A 17,883-nucleotide genomic window follows, 5' to 3' on the forward strand; every position below is an offset into this window, starting at 1 on the left:
AAAAAAAAAAAAAAAGAATGTTAACAAAAGTGGTGTTTTGGCATAAGGATCATAGTTAAGATATTTTTCATTCATCTATTTTTCTATATCCAAAATTTCCATAATGACTTTTTCTTTTATTTATTTTTTTTAAATTTTTTTTTCAACATTTATTTATTTTTGAGACAGAGAGAGACAGAGCATGAATGGGGGAGGGTCAGAGAGAGAGAGGGAGACACAGAATCTGAAACAGGCTCCAGGCTCTGAGCTGCCAGCACAGAGCCCGACGCGGGGCTCGAACTCACGGACCACGAGATCATGACCTGAGCCGAAGTCGGCTGCTTAACTGACTGAGCCACCCAGGCGCCCCATGACTTTTTCTTTTAAAAAAAAAATGTTTATTTATTTTGAGAGAGAGAACAGGGAAGGGGTAGAGACAGAGAGAGAGAGAGAGAGAGACAGAGAATCTCAAACAGGCTCTGCACTGTCAGCGTGGATCCCAATACAGCCTCAAACTCATGAACCGTGAGATCGTGACCTAAGCCGAAGTCGGACATTTAACCAACTGAGCCACTCAGGCGCCCCGATCCAAATATGCTCTTAACCTTTAAGTTCTTCAGCGTCTCATCAAAAATGATCTCATAGGGAAGTGGTCATTAATATGTATATATATCCAGGTTATGCTGCTTTTCTGTCGTAAACTAATGTTTTGTTTTTAAAAAAAAATTTTTTTCAACGTTTATTTATTTTTGGGACAGAGAGAGACAGAGCATGAACAGGCGAGGGGCAAAGAGAGAGGGAGACACAGAATCGGAAACAGGCTCCAGGCTCTGAGCCATCAGCCCAGAGCCCGACGCGGGGCTCAAACTCACGGACCGCGAGATCGTGACCTGGCTGAAGTCGGACGCTTAACCGACTGCGCCACCCAGGCACCCCGTGTTTTGTTTTTTAAACTAATGTTTTTAACCCTCCTTAACGTGAGGATCCACAGGAAGGTCTGGAAAGAGCAGAGAAGGGAATGGGCTTTCAAACGTGTGTCTTTTGGACTGATGGCGCTCCCTTGGTTGTCCTTTCTAGTAAGAAACTTTTTGAGATGCGTGTTTTGACTTCATTTGGAATGACGGACAGGGCCCTGGGGGTGGGCACCTTGACTTCTAATCTTGGCATGGCCTCCAGCCCAATTTTATTAATCTTTAAAACAAAGAGCAGATTGAGACAACTTTATTGTCTTCGTCTGTTTGGGCTGCTATAATAATCCCACAGACTGAGGGTCTAATAAAGAACAGAAATTTATTTCTCCTAGTGCTGGTGGCTGGGAAGTCTGAGACCATGGCAGGGTCTGCTGAGGGCTCACTTCCTGGTGCACTGTCGCTTCACATGGTGGGAGGGGTGAGAGAGCTCTGTAGGGTCTCTTATAAGGGCAGTAATCCCATTAAAAGAGCTCGACCTCATGACCTAAGCACTTCTCGAAGCCTCCACCTCCTAACACCATCACAGCTGGGCAGTTAGAATTTCAATATATGAATTTTGGAGGGATACAAACAGGCCATGAGAGCTATTATGTGCTTCCAGTATTGTCATTCTGAACTTTGCATGTCAATGTACAGAGCAATCCGCACATCCTTAGAGGCCACAGGTGATGATCTGGAAAGAACGAGTGGAGAATAAAGAAAGTATGGAATGCGCATGTCCTCAGCTGAGCCCAATGATGCCCTCCTACCTAGATCGCACCCTTGCAGACACCCAGTAAGAGTCTTTTTCTGGTAAAATCTTTTCCTGCCAGTCCCCCAGTTCAGTTCACCTCCTTTTTTTTTTTTTTTAATGTTTATTTATTTATTTTTGAGAGAGAGAGAGAGTGAGAGCACACACAGGAGGGGCAGAGAGAGAGGGAGGCAGCAAATCCCAAGCAGACTCTGCACTGTCAGTGCAGAGCCTGATGTGGGGCTTGAACTCACAAACTGCGAGATCATGACCTGTGCTGAAATCAAGAGTCGGAGGCTTAAACGACTGAGCCACCCAAGCGCCCCTCAGTTCACCTCTCTGGAAGTTGCCCCAAGCCTTCCATTGTCACTCAGTCCTGACAGTCTCTGCAGGGGGTAACACTGCAAATTTTGCATGCTCAGAATAGGAAGACCAAGAATTATATCTGACCTGGCTTCCTGTCTGAGGCCCTCCCGCCTCTTCCCAGAGTCTTGGTAAGAAGTCTCATTTCAGTGTGGGTCCCCTTACTAGAATTATTCCTTGAGCCTCCTCCTAACACACAAGAGCTGGTGTATTTACAGGGAGTCAGCATCCGGGCCCCAAGCACAAATTCACTTCAAATGGAACCTCCACCCCAGGGACCGGTATCTATCTCTGATGGCACCTGCTGCCCCCTGGAATCCCAAACCTGGCTTCTGGTAAACTCAAAGCAGGGCCACTAAGAGAACTAGCAGTCTAGAGAGTCCAGGAGCCATCCTGAAGCCTCAGACATTCAATTTGGCCTCAAACTCTGAAGAAACATCAAGAAATTCAAGGACTAGAAGGCAGGAGTCAATTTAAAAAAAAAATTTTTTTTTCAACGTTTATTTATTTTTGGGACAGAGAGAGACAGAGCATGAACGGGGGAGGGGCAGAGAGAGAGGGAGACACAGAATCGGAAATAGGCTCCAGGCTCCGAGCCATCAGCCCAGAGCCTGACGCGGGGCTCGAACTCCCGGACCGCGAGATCGTGACCTGGCTGAAGTCGGGCGCTTAACCGACTGCGCCACCCAGGCGCCCCAGGAGTCAATTTTAATTCAACGTGTGTTTCCTGGAGTCACTTGAGGGCATTTTTATTGGGCTGAGTGCTCTGAAGAATTCAAAGATGATCGAAGTCCAAGTCTGGGTTTTAAGCAGCGTGGTGTATTGGGAAAACGTGAAATTTGAAGTAAAGGTGTTCTAGGATTTGATCCCAGAACCTCCACTAGACTGGAGGACTTACTTCACTTCTCTGCGCATCAATTTATTTGTCAAAATAAGAACGGCAACACCAGCTGTAGAGTTCGTGGAGCTGCTTAATTAAAAGAACCTAGCAAAGTGCCCGTAGTGAGTGGTGGTGGTGGTGGTGGTGGTGGTGGTAATGGCTTTTAATAGGATTTTGTTATGCAACAAGCAATGAAGCCAGTATGTATACGCCGTTTTGCGTTTAATCTTTAAAACAGGCTTACGGGTGGGGGTGGGGGGCGCCTGGGTGGCTCAGTCGGTTGAGCATCTGACTTCAGCCCACGTTATGATCTCGCAGTCTGTGAATCCAAGCCCTGCGTTGGGCTCTGTGCTGACAGCTCAGAGCCTGGAGCCTGCTTCACATTCTGTGTCTCCCCATCTCTGCCCCTGCCCCACTTTCACTCTCTCTGTGTCGCTCAAAAATCAACATTAAAAATTATTTTAAGATAAATAAAATAAAACAGGCTTATGAAGTAAGTTCTCTTTCCAAGACTATTTTAGAGACGAGGAAAACAAGCGTTATAAATGTCACTTAAAATTACTGGTATTATAGGGAAGCCAAGACCCTGGAGTTGAACCCAGGTCTCTCTGGCTCCAATATTATTGCCTTTTTTTAATGTGAATTTGCACTATTGTCGCTTTTTTCAGATCAGCGCATAATATTCATTCTCTTCCTTGATGCTCTCAAGAAACTTTTTTTTTCAATGTTTATTTTTGAGAGAGAGAGAGAGAGAGAGAGAGACAGAGCATAGGCAGGGGAGTGGCAGAGAGAGAGACACAGAATCTGAAGCAGGCTCCAGGCTCTGAGCCGTCAGCACAGAGCCTGACATGGGGCTCGAACTCATGAACTGCGAGATCATGACCTGAGCTGCAGCTGGACACTTAACCAACTGAGCCACCCAGGCACCTCTCAAGGAAATTACTTCTTAGAGTACCAGCCTGTATGTTGGCTAGGCCACATTTGCAAAAGCACAGTTTCCAGAATCTTCTTGTGCTCTTTGATTCATGTCCTGGGCTCCTACCCAGCACCCTGCTCAAGAGAAGAAACAAATGCAAACCTAGCCCATTCCACCCTTGCTCACTCTCTAACTCAAAAACACTATAGATAGATAAAAATAGAATTCTGAAAAGTTCCCAGTAACACAAGAAGACAGGAAGAAGAAAATAGAGAAAAATGAAGAACAGTGATAATAGAAATAAACAAAAAACCAAATGGCAGACTTAAGCTCTAACTTGTCAATTATTACATTAAATATAAGTGGTCTAAACACCTCAACTAAAAGGTTGACCGTGCAAATTAAAAAACATGCCCCCACTATATACCGTCTACAGGAAACTCATCTGAAATAAAATTATATAGGCTAGTTAAAAGTAAAAGGATGAGGGGCGCCTGGGTGGCGCAGTCGGTTAAGCGTCCGACTTCAGCCAGGTCACGATCTCGCGATCCGGGAGTTCGAGCCCCGCGTCAGGCTCTGGGCTGATGGCTCAGAGCCTGGAGGCTGTTTCCGATTCTGTGTCTCCCTCTCTCTCTGCCCCTCCCCCGTTCATGCTCTGTCTCTCTCTGTCCCAAAAATTAAAAAAAAAAAAAAAAAAAAGTTGAAAAAATAAAAGTAAAAGGATGGGAAAAGATATACCATACAAACATGCATTGAAAAAAAGTGGCTATATATATATATATATATTTTTTTTTTTTGACTGGACTAAGTGGTTTTATTGGGGAAAGCCAAGATTACAACGAACTTAAGAGTTGGCATGGTGCCCTTCTTCTTGCCAAAGGTGGGCACAACATTGGCAAAGTAATGGTTGTACTACCTCTGCCTCTTGGCTCAGCCTGCCTTCTTTTTCTCCTGTTTGGCCACCTTGGGAGTCTGCCCTCTTACTTTCCCAGCACGGGCCAGGGAATGATGGATTTTACCTCCAAGCATGGAGCTGGCTACTTCCAGGGTGTTCAGAGCCTCCACTCCAAACTGACCTAGGGTAGCCTCATTCTCTAGGGGTGTGCCTGCCAGGAGCACAACTTGATCTTCTGGAGCGATGCCCTCCAGAGGGACTACATGAGCCTTGGTCTGGGCAACAGTCTCCTCACCAGTCACCTCGAGGGTGTGTATCTCCTGGGAACAGACAAAGAGCTGCATGTCAGCACCTAAACTGTGGCCACTGGAGCTGCAACCGAGAAGACAGAGTCGAGAAAGAGCCAAGAGTGGTTACATTAATATCAAATAAAGTTAAACATCTAAGAAAAAAGTTGCCAGAGACACAAAGAGACATTACATGATAATAAAAGTAAACACAGCAATCCTAATGTGTATGTACCAAAACAACAATAACCAGATCTGCCAAATATGTAAAGCAGAAATGGATGGAACTAAAAGGAGAAAGAAACAAATCCACAATTAATAGTTGGAGACGTCAACACCCCGTCTTAATAATTGATAGAAAGAGACAGAAAATTATCAAAGATATATAATTCAGGGGTGCCTGGCTGGCTCAGTCGGTTGAGTGTCCCGCTCTTAATTTTGGCTCAGGTCATGATCTCACGATTCGTGGGTTTGAGCCCCATGTAGGGCTCTGTGTTGACAGTGTAGAGTCTGCTTGGGATTCTCTCTCTCCCTCTCTCTTTACCCCTCCCCACTCATGCGCTCTCTCTCCTTCTCAAAATAAACATTTCTTAAAAAGATATAGAATTTGGGGCACCTGGGCAGCTCAGTCGGTTGAGCATCCAACTTCGGCTGAGGTCATGATCTTGCAGCTCGTGAGTGTGAGCCCCGTGTGGGGCTCTGTGCTGACAGCTCAGAGCCGGGAGCCTGCTTCGGATTCTGTGTCTCTCTCTCTCTCTGCCCCAACCCACTCACATTCTGTCTCTGTCTCTCTCAAAAATAAATAAACATTTAAAAAAATTTTTTAAAGATACAGAATTTAATTAACACTGTCAAACAACAGGGTCTACTTGACAGCGGACCATAATATAAACCTCAAATTTTTAAAATCATATAGGCTGTTTTCTCTGACCACAGTAGAATCAAATCAGTAGAAAAAAAATAACATGAACATCTCCTAACACTTGGTAACTAAGCAGCACACTTCTAAATAATCCACAAATCAAAGAGGAAGTCTCAAGAGAATTAATAGAAGTACATTGAACTAAATGAAAATGAAAATATGATACACCAAAATATTTGGGATGTACTAAAAACATTTTAAAAGAGAAACATAGGGGGGCCTGGCTAGCTCAGTCGGAAGAGCAAGCAACTCTTGATCTCGGGAGTTGTGAGTTGGAGCCCCATGTTGGGTGCAGAGATTACTTAAACAAATAAAACATAAAATAAATAAATAAATAAAAGAGAGACATAATCTAAGATCACAATCCAAGAATCTGGAAAAAGAAGAACAAAATAAACCCAAAGCAAGCAAGGAAAGAAATCATAGAAGATACCAATGACACTGAAAACAGAAAAATAATAGGAAAAAAAAGCAACAAAGGTAAGAGTTGGTTCTTTAAAAATGGATAAAATTGATGTCTGTAGAAAGATTGATACAGAAAAAGAGAGAAGACACAAGTTACCAGTATCAGTAATGAAATGTGATATCATGACAGACCCTACAGACATCAAACTAATAGAGCAATCAATGAACAGCTTTATACCCATAAATGTGACAACTTAACCCACTCTGAAAAAAAAGAAAAGAAAAAACCTACAAACCACTACAACTCACGCAATATGAAATAGAATTAAAGAGATTGAATTTGTAATATAAAACCTCCCCAAAAGGGGGTGCCTGGGTGGCTCAGTTGTTTGAGCTTCTGACTCTTGATTTTGGCTCAGAGGGTTGTAGAATGGAGCCCAGTGTCGAGGTGTGCACTTAAGTGTGGAGTCTGCTTAGGATTCTCTCCTCTCCCTCTGCCTCTCCCCAGCTCAAACTCACTCTTTCTCTAAAAATGAAGTGAGGGGCACCTGGGTGGCTCAGTCGGTTAAGCGTCCTACTTCAGCTCAGGTCACGATCTCACGGTCCGTGAGTTCGAGCCCCGCGTCGGGCTCTGGGCTGATGGCTCAGAGCCTGGAGCCTGCTTCCGATTCTGTGTCTCCCTCTCTCTCTGCCCCTCCCCTGTTCATGCTTTGTCTCTCTCTGTCTCAAAAATAAATAAACATTAAAAAAATTTAAAAAAAAATAAAAATGAAGTGAAATAATGAAATGAAATGAAATGAAATGAAATATAAAAATTCCCCAAAAGGAAATCTCCAGGCCCAAATGATTTCACCAGAGAATCCTACCATGTGTTTAAGGAAGAACTGACACCAATTCTATACACTTAATTCCAGAAAACCAAAGAAAAGAAAACACTTCCCAGTTTAGTTTGTGAAGCTAATATTCACTGATGCCAAAACCAAAAAATAAAAATATATACAATACAAAAAAATTACAGACCAATATTCCTTTGGCTATAAGCACACTAGTCCTTAACAAAATAATAGTAAATAGAATTATTCATTAATTATATGAAAAGACATGTGAATATATGAAAGAATTATATACCATGGGGTTTATTGCAAGGATGCAAGGCTGGTTTAATATTCAAAATCAATCAGTGTAATCCATTATCTTAATAAACTAAGAAAGAAAAATCACATTGTATTGACCAATGAAGGAAAATTATTTGACAAAAAGTATTTTAAATTCATGACAAAAACTCTCAGAAAAATAAGAATAGTTGGTAGCTTGGTAAAGAGCATCTGGGGCGCCTGGGTGGCGCAGTCGGTTAAGCGTCCGACTTCAGCCAGGTCACGATCTCGCGGTCCGTGAGTTCGAGCCCCGCGTCAGGCTCTGGGCTGATGGCTCAGAGCCTGGAGCCTGTTTCCGATTCTGTGTCTCCCTCTCTCTCTGCCCCTCCCCCGTTCATGCTCTGTCTCTCTCTGTCCCAAAAATAAATAAACGTTAAAAAAAAAAAATTAAAAAAAAAAAAAAAAGAGCATCTAATAAAACCCACAGCCAGTGTTGAGACTTAATAGTGAAAGACTGGATGCTTCCCTCCCAAGATCAGGAACAAGGCAAGGATATCTGCTCTCACCACCCTTATTCAACACAGTGCTGGAAGTTCTAGCCTGTCTAATAAGGCAACAAAAGGAAATTTAAAAACAGATCAGAAAAGAAGGAATTAAAACTGTCCTTACTTGCAGATGACATGATTGTCTAAGTAGAAGACCCAAGGAATCTTCCAGAAAAGAAAAGGAAAGGAAAAGAAACCCTCCTAGGACTAGTGAGTTCAGTAAGGTCACAGGATATAAGGTAAACATATGAAATTCAATACTCCAACAATGAACACATGGCCACCAAAATTTAAAATACAATACCATTTTAAATTGCTCCCCCCAAAAATATATGGTTAGGTGTAAATCTAACAGAACGTGTGGAACTTGCATGCTGAAAAGTACAAACGGCTAATCCAAGATGATCTAAATAAAAAAATGGATAAACATACCTTGTTCATGGATTGGAAAACTCAACCACAGTAAAGATGTCAATTCTCCCCATACTGATACATATGTTTAATGCCGTTGCTATTAAAATCCTAACAGGAGGGGTGCCTGGGTGGCCCAGTCAGTTAAGCGACCACCTCCAGCTCAGGTCATAATCTCTCAGTTCATGAGTTCAAGCCCCTGTGTCAGGTTCTGGGCTGACAGCTCAGAGCCTGGAGCGGATTCTGTGTCTCCCTGTCTCTCTGTCTCTCCCCTGCTTTTGCTTGGTGTGTGTGTCTCTCTCTCAAAAATAAATAAACATTTTTTTAATTAAAAAAAATCCTAATAGTTTTTTTGTAGATATGGGCAAGATTATTCTAAAGTTTATATGGAAAGAGAAAGGAATGAGAAGAGCTAAAACAATTTTGAAAAAGAATAATAAAATGGAAGGCTGCCTACTGACAATTTATGATAAAGCTAGGATAATCAAGACTGTGTGATATCAGTGAACAGATAGATGCGTAGATCAATGGAACAAAATGGAGAACCCAGAAACAGACCCATACAAATATCCCCAATTGATTTTTTATAAACGTGCAAAAGCAATGAAGGAAGAGACTTTTGACCAATTAGACATCTATAGATGAAGAAATGAACCTCGACTTCCAAAGGAGGAGAGTATGGGCTTTAGATTCAGGCAAACCTGACTTTTAATTCTAGTTTTGCTCCTTACCACTGAGTGATTATGACTCATTAAACCTCACTAAACCTCGAACCCAAGCCTGGAGCTCATCAACGACATCTTACGGATACTGAAAAAATAGCAGGTGAATGAATGGGCTCCATTTAATTTACTGGGAGGATGTTCCCGGAATGGCCAGCAGAGGGCTCTAATCGCACACGAAAGACCATAACTTCCTCAAAGCTTGTCTGCCTTGCAAATCCCACCTTGGCATTTCAGGCACCCATTTTCATAAACCCACATTAATGCACAGTGCTGGGGAGACATTTTTCACAGCTATGTGTGTCACTATGTTTCTTTCAAAGAATCAAATCGATAATTGTAATTATACCTCCTTTTCCTTGCTTACTTTAATTATTTTCATACAGGAATAGGCATGCATACTCCACGGGAACAGTATTGCCCCCAAGGGGGTGAAAATTGGTTCTTGGGTCCAACCCAAAATCTCAGATATTGTAATGGCTTGTGGCCTTCAAAGGACCATAGTACATAAACAGATCTACAGTATATCTATGGTATTAAAATTTCATGGGGAAGGGGACAATTAGGGGAAAAAATATCTAAAAGGGCTTTTCGGGGCGGAGGGGAGCTGTAACTTAAAAAATAAAGGTTGAGAAACATTGCAATAAGGAAAGATGACTCAAGAGAACGCCCCATCATTGGCCCACATCTGAAGGTAGGACAATCCAGGGGCGCCTGGGTGGCTGTTGGTTGAGCATACGACTCTTGATTTCAGCTCAGGTCATGATCTCATGGTTCATGGGTTCAAGCCCTATGTCTGGCTCAGCACTGGCAGCCCAAAACCTGCTTGGAATTCTCCCTCTCTCCCTTTCTCTCTCCCTCTCCCTCTCTCTCTCTCTCTCCCTCTGCCCCTCCCTGCTTGCTCGCTCTCTCTCTGTCTCTGATTACACTTTTTTAAAAAATTGAAGTTAGGGCCTACTTGGGGTAGGCCACAATCCTGTCCAACATCAAGAGCTCCTAACTAAAGATCTTGTTATTGTTCAGAAGGCACTCCTCCAGGGAAAATTTAAATTCCATTATAATCCATTATAATCATTCCCGAAAGTTTCTCCTGTACCACCCTACTCCCCCCCTTCAGGTCCAGTCCATCCCGAAACAACCATCGATCTGCTTTGTGTTGCACACTCTTTTTTTGCTTCTTTCACTCAGCGTAATTATTTTGACATTCCTCCGTGTTGTTGGGCATATATTTTTTAATTTTTTTAATGTTTTCTTTACTTTTGAGGGAGAGAGAGAGAGAGAGACAGACAGACAGAGTGTGAGTGGGGAGGGGGCAGAGAGAGGGGGGGAGACACAGAATCCGAAACAGGCTCTGCATGGTCAGCACAGAGCCCAACGCCGGTTCAGACTCATGAACCATGAGATCATGACCTGAGCCGAAGTCGGACATTTAACTGCCTGAGCCACCCAGGCGCCCCGAGTATATTCATAGTCCATTTCTTTTTACTGCTGAGTACTGTTCCATTGCGATGCTGTATCACAATTTGTTCATTCGCTCACTTGTTCGTGGATGTTTGGTTTGTGTCCAGTTCAAGGCTGTCGTGAATAAAGGTGTGCGTATTCACGTCCAAGTCTTTGTGTAGGTCATGGGTTTTCGTGGCTCTTGAGTAAATACCTAGGAGAGTGCTACTGGCCTGTATGACAGGTGTGCCTTTAACTTGGCAACAAAGGGACTGATTAAAGTCTCTCTGCCCAGGCTATGGGACCCCCTTGCCACTCCTCTGGGAGAAGCCACCTTGTCTAATTCAAAAGGAGTCTTTCCTGGGAAGCCTCACGTGATCCCTGAGAGCCACACCCTCAGAGAGCAGCCAGTTGACTACTGCTCTCACTACAAGGAGGTGATTTTCTGGAACCTCCCTCCAGAGGAGAGAAAACTCACCTACACCCGTATCATCACTGGTGTGGCAAAGTACATCTGCTACAGCACAAAAATGTGGGGCGCCCGGGTGGCTCAGTCGGGTAGGCGGCCAGTTCTTGGTTTCCGCTCAGGTCAGGATCTCACGGTTTGTGGGTTCAAGCCCCGCGTTGGGCTCCGTGCTGACAGCACAGAACCAGCTTGGGATTCTCTCTCTCTCTCTCTCTCTCTCTCTGCCCCTCCCCTGCCTCAAAACAAGTAAAACTAAACTTGGAAAATTGGTGGAAAACATAGAAAAATGCAAAGATTAAAAGGCTTGCAATACCACCAGTGAGAGGTAAGAATGGCCCACAGTCCACTAAACGTGGACTGTTCTAGTCTTTTCCTAAACATAGTGTACATAGAAATGTATCACCCTGTGTCTCTTCTCCACTGAGATACATCTTTCACAACTTAACTCTCCTGACCAGGTAGTTAATCACCCCTTTAAAAAGCCACCGTCCCTCACTCAGTCTCCAGACCTGAGCCAGTGTTGGGATCCCAAACACATGGACTGAAGCAAAGACTGGATCCTCAGAAGGACCCTGTAAAACCATGACAGATAACAACATGCCACGGAAAGGGGGAATATGCAAGCATTTTAAAAAACCCATCACACAGGGTCTGCACTGGCATTTATGCCCAGGAACCCAGGTGAGATTAGTGTAGAAATGAATATACTTTATTCCTGCTGTTTTAATTCAGCCTTACTATTTATTTTTCTATGTTATTTCTCTCCTTTTTCATGTGTTTGCTGGCTTGGTAACATGGCCATTGGTTATCTTTTTTTCTCTTAGATTTTAGTGTTCGATACTTTTCCATTCCAACAGCAGCTACCTTCCCCTTTTCACATTTAGAGTAAAATACATAATCACAATTATATAATCTTCCATTATATGAAAAAATACCATCTATTTCCCACTTATAGTACTTTTAAGATGACCCACTTATAACACTTTTAAATCCCCATGCTCCCAACCCCTGTAGAGATTTAAATGCTTTTATTCTATAACATTGCAACTCAGGCAACAACGGATGTTGGTGAGGATTTCGAGAAAGAGGACCCGATTGGCACCGCTGGTGGGAAGGCAGGGTGGTGCAGCCACTCTGGAAAGCAGTATGGAGGTTCCTCAAAAAACTAAAAATAGAACTACCCTACGACCCAGCAATTGCACGACTAGGCATTTATCCACGGGATACAGGTGTGCTGTTTTGAAGGGACACATGCACCCCCATGTTTATAGCAGCACTATCGACAATAGCCAAAGTATGGAAAGAGCCCAAATGTCCATCGATGGATGAATCGATAAAGAGGATGTGGTGCATATATACAATGGAGTATTACTCGGCAATCAAAAAGAATGAAATCTTGCCATTTGCAGCTACGTGGATGGAACTGGAGGGTATTAGGCTAAGTGAAATTAGTCAGAGAAAGACAAAAATCATATGACTTCACTCATATGAGGACTTTAAGAGACAAACCAGATGAACATAAGGGAAGGGAAACAAAAATAATATAAAAACAGGGAGGGGGACAAAACAGAAGAGACTCTTAAATATGGAGAACAAACTGAGGGTTACTGGAGGGGTTGTGGGAGGGGGGATGGGCCAAATGGGTCAGGGGCACTAAGGAATCTACTCCTGAAATCATTGTTACACTATATGCTACCTAATTTGGATGTAAATTTTAAAAAAGAAAATTAAAGAAAATAAAAGCAAAAAGATATTATGAAATAATAAATACATTAAAAATTTCCAAAAAAATGCTTTTATTCTCCATCTGCCCCTCCCCCAAACATGGGGGGTGGTTTACAGAGGGGGGGGGAGGTCCTCCAGGTACTATTATTAATCTTTCATTTTCTCTCAAAACCCTGCAGATTATCGTTTGCTTTCAGTGTGGCAGGAAAGAAGTCCAATGCCTGCCTCATTGGTTTTCTTTGTAAGCTGCTTATTTTCTCTTTCTGGAAGCTGGGAGGCTTTTTTTTTTTTTAATTTTTAATGTTTATTTACTTTTTTAGAGAGAGAGAGACAGACAGTGCGTGAGCAGGGGAGGGGCAGAGAGAGAGGAAGACACAGAATCCAAAGCAGGCTCCAAGCTGTCAGTACAGAGCCAGACGCGAGGCTCGAACCTGAGGTGAAGTCAGACGCTTCACCGACTGAGCCACCCAGGCGCCCCTGGAAGCTGGGAAGTTTTGTATTTATGTTTGGCCTTCAGTCGGCTTTTCGGGACATGCCTCAAGGTGAGCTTTATTTTTTTTTCTAAGTTCTGTTTGGAATTCAAATCTTCAGATCAAGTATCTATTGGAAAACTTTCAAGGCAAATTCCCTCCTTTGCGCTCTTTAATTATTGCTCGTTAATTATTTTCCATTTCCTCCATCTTATGAATTTCATTATACCGATAATAATGATTCCAGTATCTGAGTATTTGGTTGCCTGCGTTGTCCCCTCAACCCTCTTCCGTTTCACCTTATGATTGCCATCTCTTTGACTCTTCGATTTGCGTGCTGTCTTATTTCTCCATTGATACTTATCCCATGTCAGGCTCCAACAGTGACCATCCCTCCTCAGACTCCTCTCCCGAGGTGTTTAGTCTGGACGTGAGAGTGTCCTTCCGCCCAGAAGGCGCGTTATGTCAGTGAGCGTACTGCCCTGTATTTGTACCTCTTTGGGTGTTGCTTTCCTCGTTGATTTCTGTTCAGGGGGCTTTCTCTCTCCTCCAGGAGGTCTGTGCCTGCTGTTCTGTGTGATGTTCTAGTTCTTTCTCTTGCTCACTTCTAGGTCCCCATCTGGTATGTTGGTATTGTCCTTTGCTGGCTCATCAGGGCACATGGCCAGCTGCTGGGGATCTTCGGCAGGATCAGTCCCTCGAGTTGTGGATGGCCCAGTGGTTTTGGCCCTTCTGTCACTGGCCCTCCAGCTGGCAAGCCATGGTTCCCAGAAGGACGTCCCCTGCTCTCCAGTCTCCTCATTCTCCTGGGGAAGAGGGAACTCAGCACATTGTTTACACCCTCGCAGCTTTGTTTGTTTGTTTGTTTGTTTGTTTGTTTGTTTTTTAAGTAGGCTCCATGCCCAACATGGGGCTTGAACTCACAACCCTGAGATCAAGAGACTGGGCCAGCCAGTCACCCCTCCCCCACGGCCTCTTAAGTGCCCCAGAGCAGTGATCCCAAAGCACCCTTGTGTGGGCCGGTGCAGCCTCTCCCTCAGGATACACTTGGACTTCTATAGATCAAATGTTCCCAGATTTCACCAGTTTCCTTCTGACCGTGACTCCTGGGCTCCGTGCTTCTGGTCCCCAGGCCCTCACTGGACCCGGAAGCGGAAAGTTTCTCTGCCAGCTCCCTTCCTCTGGACTGGAGAGAAAAGCAAGGTCTTGTGTCCACCCTAAACCTCACAGGCTCTTGCCTCAAAGAATGTTCTGTAGCTAGCTTTAAGCTGAAGGATGATGGCAGCAAGGATGTATTCAAGAACCATCTCCCTGGAATGCCTAGAGGAAAATTCACTACATTCCAAAATACTACAGGCCATTTCACAGACCACAGTGCAATAAAACCAGAAATCATTAACCAAAAAAACCCAAAAAACTTCACCAACAAAACCCTAATAGACTCAAATATCAAACTTCACTCTTTTCAACTGTCTACTGGGTTAAAGAGAAAATCAAGACAGAAATTATAAATCACTTCTTTTTTTTTTTTTAATTTTTTTTTCAACGTTTATTTATTTTGGGGACAGAGAGAGACAGAGCATGAACGGGGGAGGGGCAGAGAGAGAGGGAGACACAGAATCGGAAACAGGCTCCAGGCTCTGAGCCATCAGCCCAGAGCCCGACGCGGGGCTCGAACTCCCGGACCGCGAGATCGTGACCTGGCTGAAGTCGGACGCTTAACCGACTGCGCCACCCAGGCGCCCCAGAAATTATAAATCACTTCTAATGAACGACAATGAGAGCGGAAAATATAAACCTCCGTGAGATGTGACCAAAGGAGAATTCGAAGGAAGACATACAGATTCATAGAACGGTATTAGAAAAACAAACAGAAGATTAAAAATAATGCAGAGCCCCCAGGGGTAGTCCGTGCACTGCGTATGCCAGCCTAATTTTGCTTCCACCGAGATGCCTATTAAAAATAGAGTCGAGAGATTTTATTTCCACCTTTATATTTTGTAGAATTTCAAATCCCCCAGAAGAGCAGAAGAACACTACAACGAACATCTCTGGATGCACCCCTGGTGACGATTTTGCCTCTGTCTCTCTTGTTATACGTGGATGCACATTTTTTTTTTCTGATTCATCGGCAATAGTTACCAAGATTATGACCCCTCCCTCTTCCGCACGCATCCCAGGAGAAGAGAGAAAATGTCCTCTTGTCATCGCTGGCCTTCTTGGGAGAAGGACTCGGGGGCAGGGATTCGCCTGCGGAGCGCTCTGGGGCTGGACGTCCGGGAGAGGGAAGGAAGGTCTGGGCAGAGTGAGGATGTGGGTTGTCACATAGATTCAATAAAAGCATGTGCAAGCTCCTCGAGGAGCTTCGAAGCTTCTTCAGAGTTAGTCCTGAGTTGCCGTGAGAGGAGCTGCCTGTCAACCAGTGATTGGACACGGGCTGCCCTGGGAAAGGGCATGACCTTGGATGAGGCAGTTCCCTTCAGCCCGGGGATCGCCCTGAAGAGTGCCAGCAACTGAAGACTGTGCTTCCAGCAGCTGTGGGAGTAAGTCCTTCCCTCCTGTGGCCAAGTGCCACTTCATTTCGGTTCCAGGAGCTCCTCCTCCAGGACGCCAAGGGGCGTCTTTCCTGGAGGACACTGACAAGGGGAAGGTTAAAGGGGCAAAGTACAACCCCGGCCAATGCGGCTGGGCTCAGGGCCGCACTGATGCTCTTGCTCTGTCCATGTGTTCGGGATCCAGAAGCTAGCTTTGATCTGCAAAGAAAAAAGGCCAGTGTAGCAACATTCATACCAGACAAGTTGAAGATTAAAATTCCCCGAGGCGCCTAGGGGTGCCTGGGTGGCTCAGTCGGTTAAGCGTCCGACTTTGGCTCGGGTCACGATCTCGCGGTCTGTGAGTTGGAGCCCCGCGTCGGGCTCTGTGCTGACAGCTCCGAGCCTGGAGCCTGCTTCCAGTTCTGTATCTCCCTCTCTGTCTCCTCCTCCTCTGCTCATGCTCTCTCTCTCTCCTTCAAAAATAAATAAAAACATTTTTAAAAATTAATTAAATAAATAAATTTAAATAAAATAAGTCAATAAATTTCCCAGGGCGCCTGGGTGACCCAGCCAGTGGAGCGTCCGAATTCAGGTCAGGTCATGATCTCGTGGTTCGTGGGTTCGAGCCCCGCGTCGGGCTAGAGGCTGACAGCTCGGAGCCTGGAGCCTGCTTCCGATTCTGTGTCTCCCTCTCTCTCTGCCCCTCCCCAGTTCATTCTCTCTGTCTCTCTCTCTCTCTCTCTCTCTCAAAAATAAATAAACGTTGAAAAACATCAAATTAAAAAATAAAATGCAGACTCTGATTCAGTAGTTCTGGGGCGGGGCCCGGGATTCTGCATTTCTAACAAGCTCCCAGGTGATGCCGAGGCTGCTAATCCCATCCGCCACACACATAATTTAAGTACACCCTCACCCAAAGCAATTAGCCTGGTAGAATGGTGGGGTGGCCTGTGCAAGGTCAGTTAAGGCATCAGCTCAGCTACCACACCCGTCGGGGGTGGGACGCTGTCCTCCGGAATATGGCGTAGGCACTGAGCCAATGGGCGTGGTGTCCCCAGGAACGAACGAGCAGGGAGGGAGGCTTCGCCTCCCACCACCTCCTGGCAATGTTGGCGTCTTCATGCAAAAAAACGGAGTAGGAAGCGAAGAATGAAATGAGTCTGCTGGCGGGGCTGGTCCACCTGCCGCACGGGGAACTAAACCAACTGCTACCCGGTGGGACTGAGCCTATGCCTGGCGCCCAGGGCATCACGGGGCATCTCTCGGGGCTTCCCGGACATTCCAGGTGATTGTAACAACCGCAGTTAGACAAAGGCAAGGCGAGGGAGGAAGGGCTGGGTCACCCCAGCAGGCCAGTAGCACCTGCCAGTTGAAGTGATGGCCACGGGGCAGGAAAATCTGGAATGGGTGGCAGAGAAGGAAGAGGACGACTATGGATTACCACCCTGGAATGAGCTACCACTGCAGACACGGGACGTTGGCTCGTGAACCCTCTTCCAGACTGTTTAGGAGCTGCCACAGGCTTCCCCCTTGAAGGACTGGCCGAAGGCATCTTATTCTTACATGTGCGACAGATGTTACAGGAGGGCGAAAGAGAATCTGACTGGTGCAAGGGCCGGAATGTGCCAGACTCGGTTTATGCACCACCATGGATCTCTGGCCTTCTCCCTGCAACCACCCTGCACACTCACCTCACCCCTCAGCCGCTCGCCTTGATTCCCAGCTGGAGGGGCTCTACGGGGAACGGGGGCGGGCGATTGCCTGGTCCTTAAGCCTGATGGCGGCCTCTGCCATTGATGACGCTACAGGTCAAGGAGCCCCACGGCAGTGCTGACCGAAAGGGAGAGACCGACCACGACATGAACTGTTTGGATTGGTCCCAGGGGCTCCCAGGGCGGGGATAGGAAGGAGCCGGTGGACAAACTCTGCTCACCTTCTCCTCCAGCGGGGTGTTCCAAGTCGGAGTAGTTCACGCAACTAGCTATGCTAGTTACAAAACTCTCAGCAATGCCCCGGCTCACCCTGGCTCGGCTCCTCCCTGACTCACTTTCTCCCTCAGCCTGGTTTCCTCCAGGAAGTGTTACCACGTAAACTTTTGCCGAGGGCTCTGCGTTCTGGGGAGCCCAGG

General features: G+C 45.3%; 1 protein-coding gene and 2 long non-coding RNA genes across 4 annotated transcripts in view; 2 read left to right on the forward strand and 1 right to left on the reverse strand.

Moving 5' to 3' along the window:
• The window catches only part of LOC121012088 (uncharacterized), a 33,662-nt gene extending 20,538 nt beyond the window's left edge, over positions 1–13,124 (forward strand). The window contains exon 3 of one of the 2 annotated variants that reach the window (XR_005781938.1): positions 13,076–13,124. This is a non-coding gene — a long non-coding RNA (uncharacterized LOC121012088). Of the gene's footprint in view, positions 1–13,071 lie in introns of both variants that reach the window. The other variant, XR_005781939.1, reaches the window with a different exon arrangement.
• On the reverse strand, positions 4,619–5,107 carry LOC121012087 (ubiquitin-like protein FUBI). Its single transcript, XM_040446868.1, is given in 1 exon segment — positions 4,619–5,107. A coding segment is annotated over 1 exon segment (435 nt). The 5' UTR covers positions 5,079–5,107; the 3' UTR covers positions 4,619–4,643.
• Positions 13,125–13,181: 57 nt separating the features above from the next.
• On the forward strand, positions 13,182–16,104 carry LOC121012089 (uncharacterized). The gene is made up of 3 exons (XR_005781941.1): positions 13,182–13,293; positions 13,596–13,689; positions 15,226–16,104. It is a non-coding gene; the product is annotated as an uncharacterized LOC121012089 (long non-coding RNA).
• The last annotated feature ends 1,779 nt before the right edge of the window (positions 16,105–17,883 follow it).

Source organism: Herpailurus yagouaroundi, unplaced genomic scaffold, assembly GCF_014898765.1.
Source record: "Herpailurus yagouaroundi ecotype Mexico unplaced genomic scaffold, PumYag 196, whole genome shotgun sequence".
NCBI classification, from domain to species: Eukaryota; Metazoa; Chordata; class Mammalia; order Carnivora; family Felidae; genus Herpailurus; species Herpailurus yagouaroundi.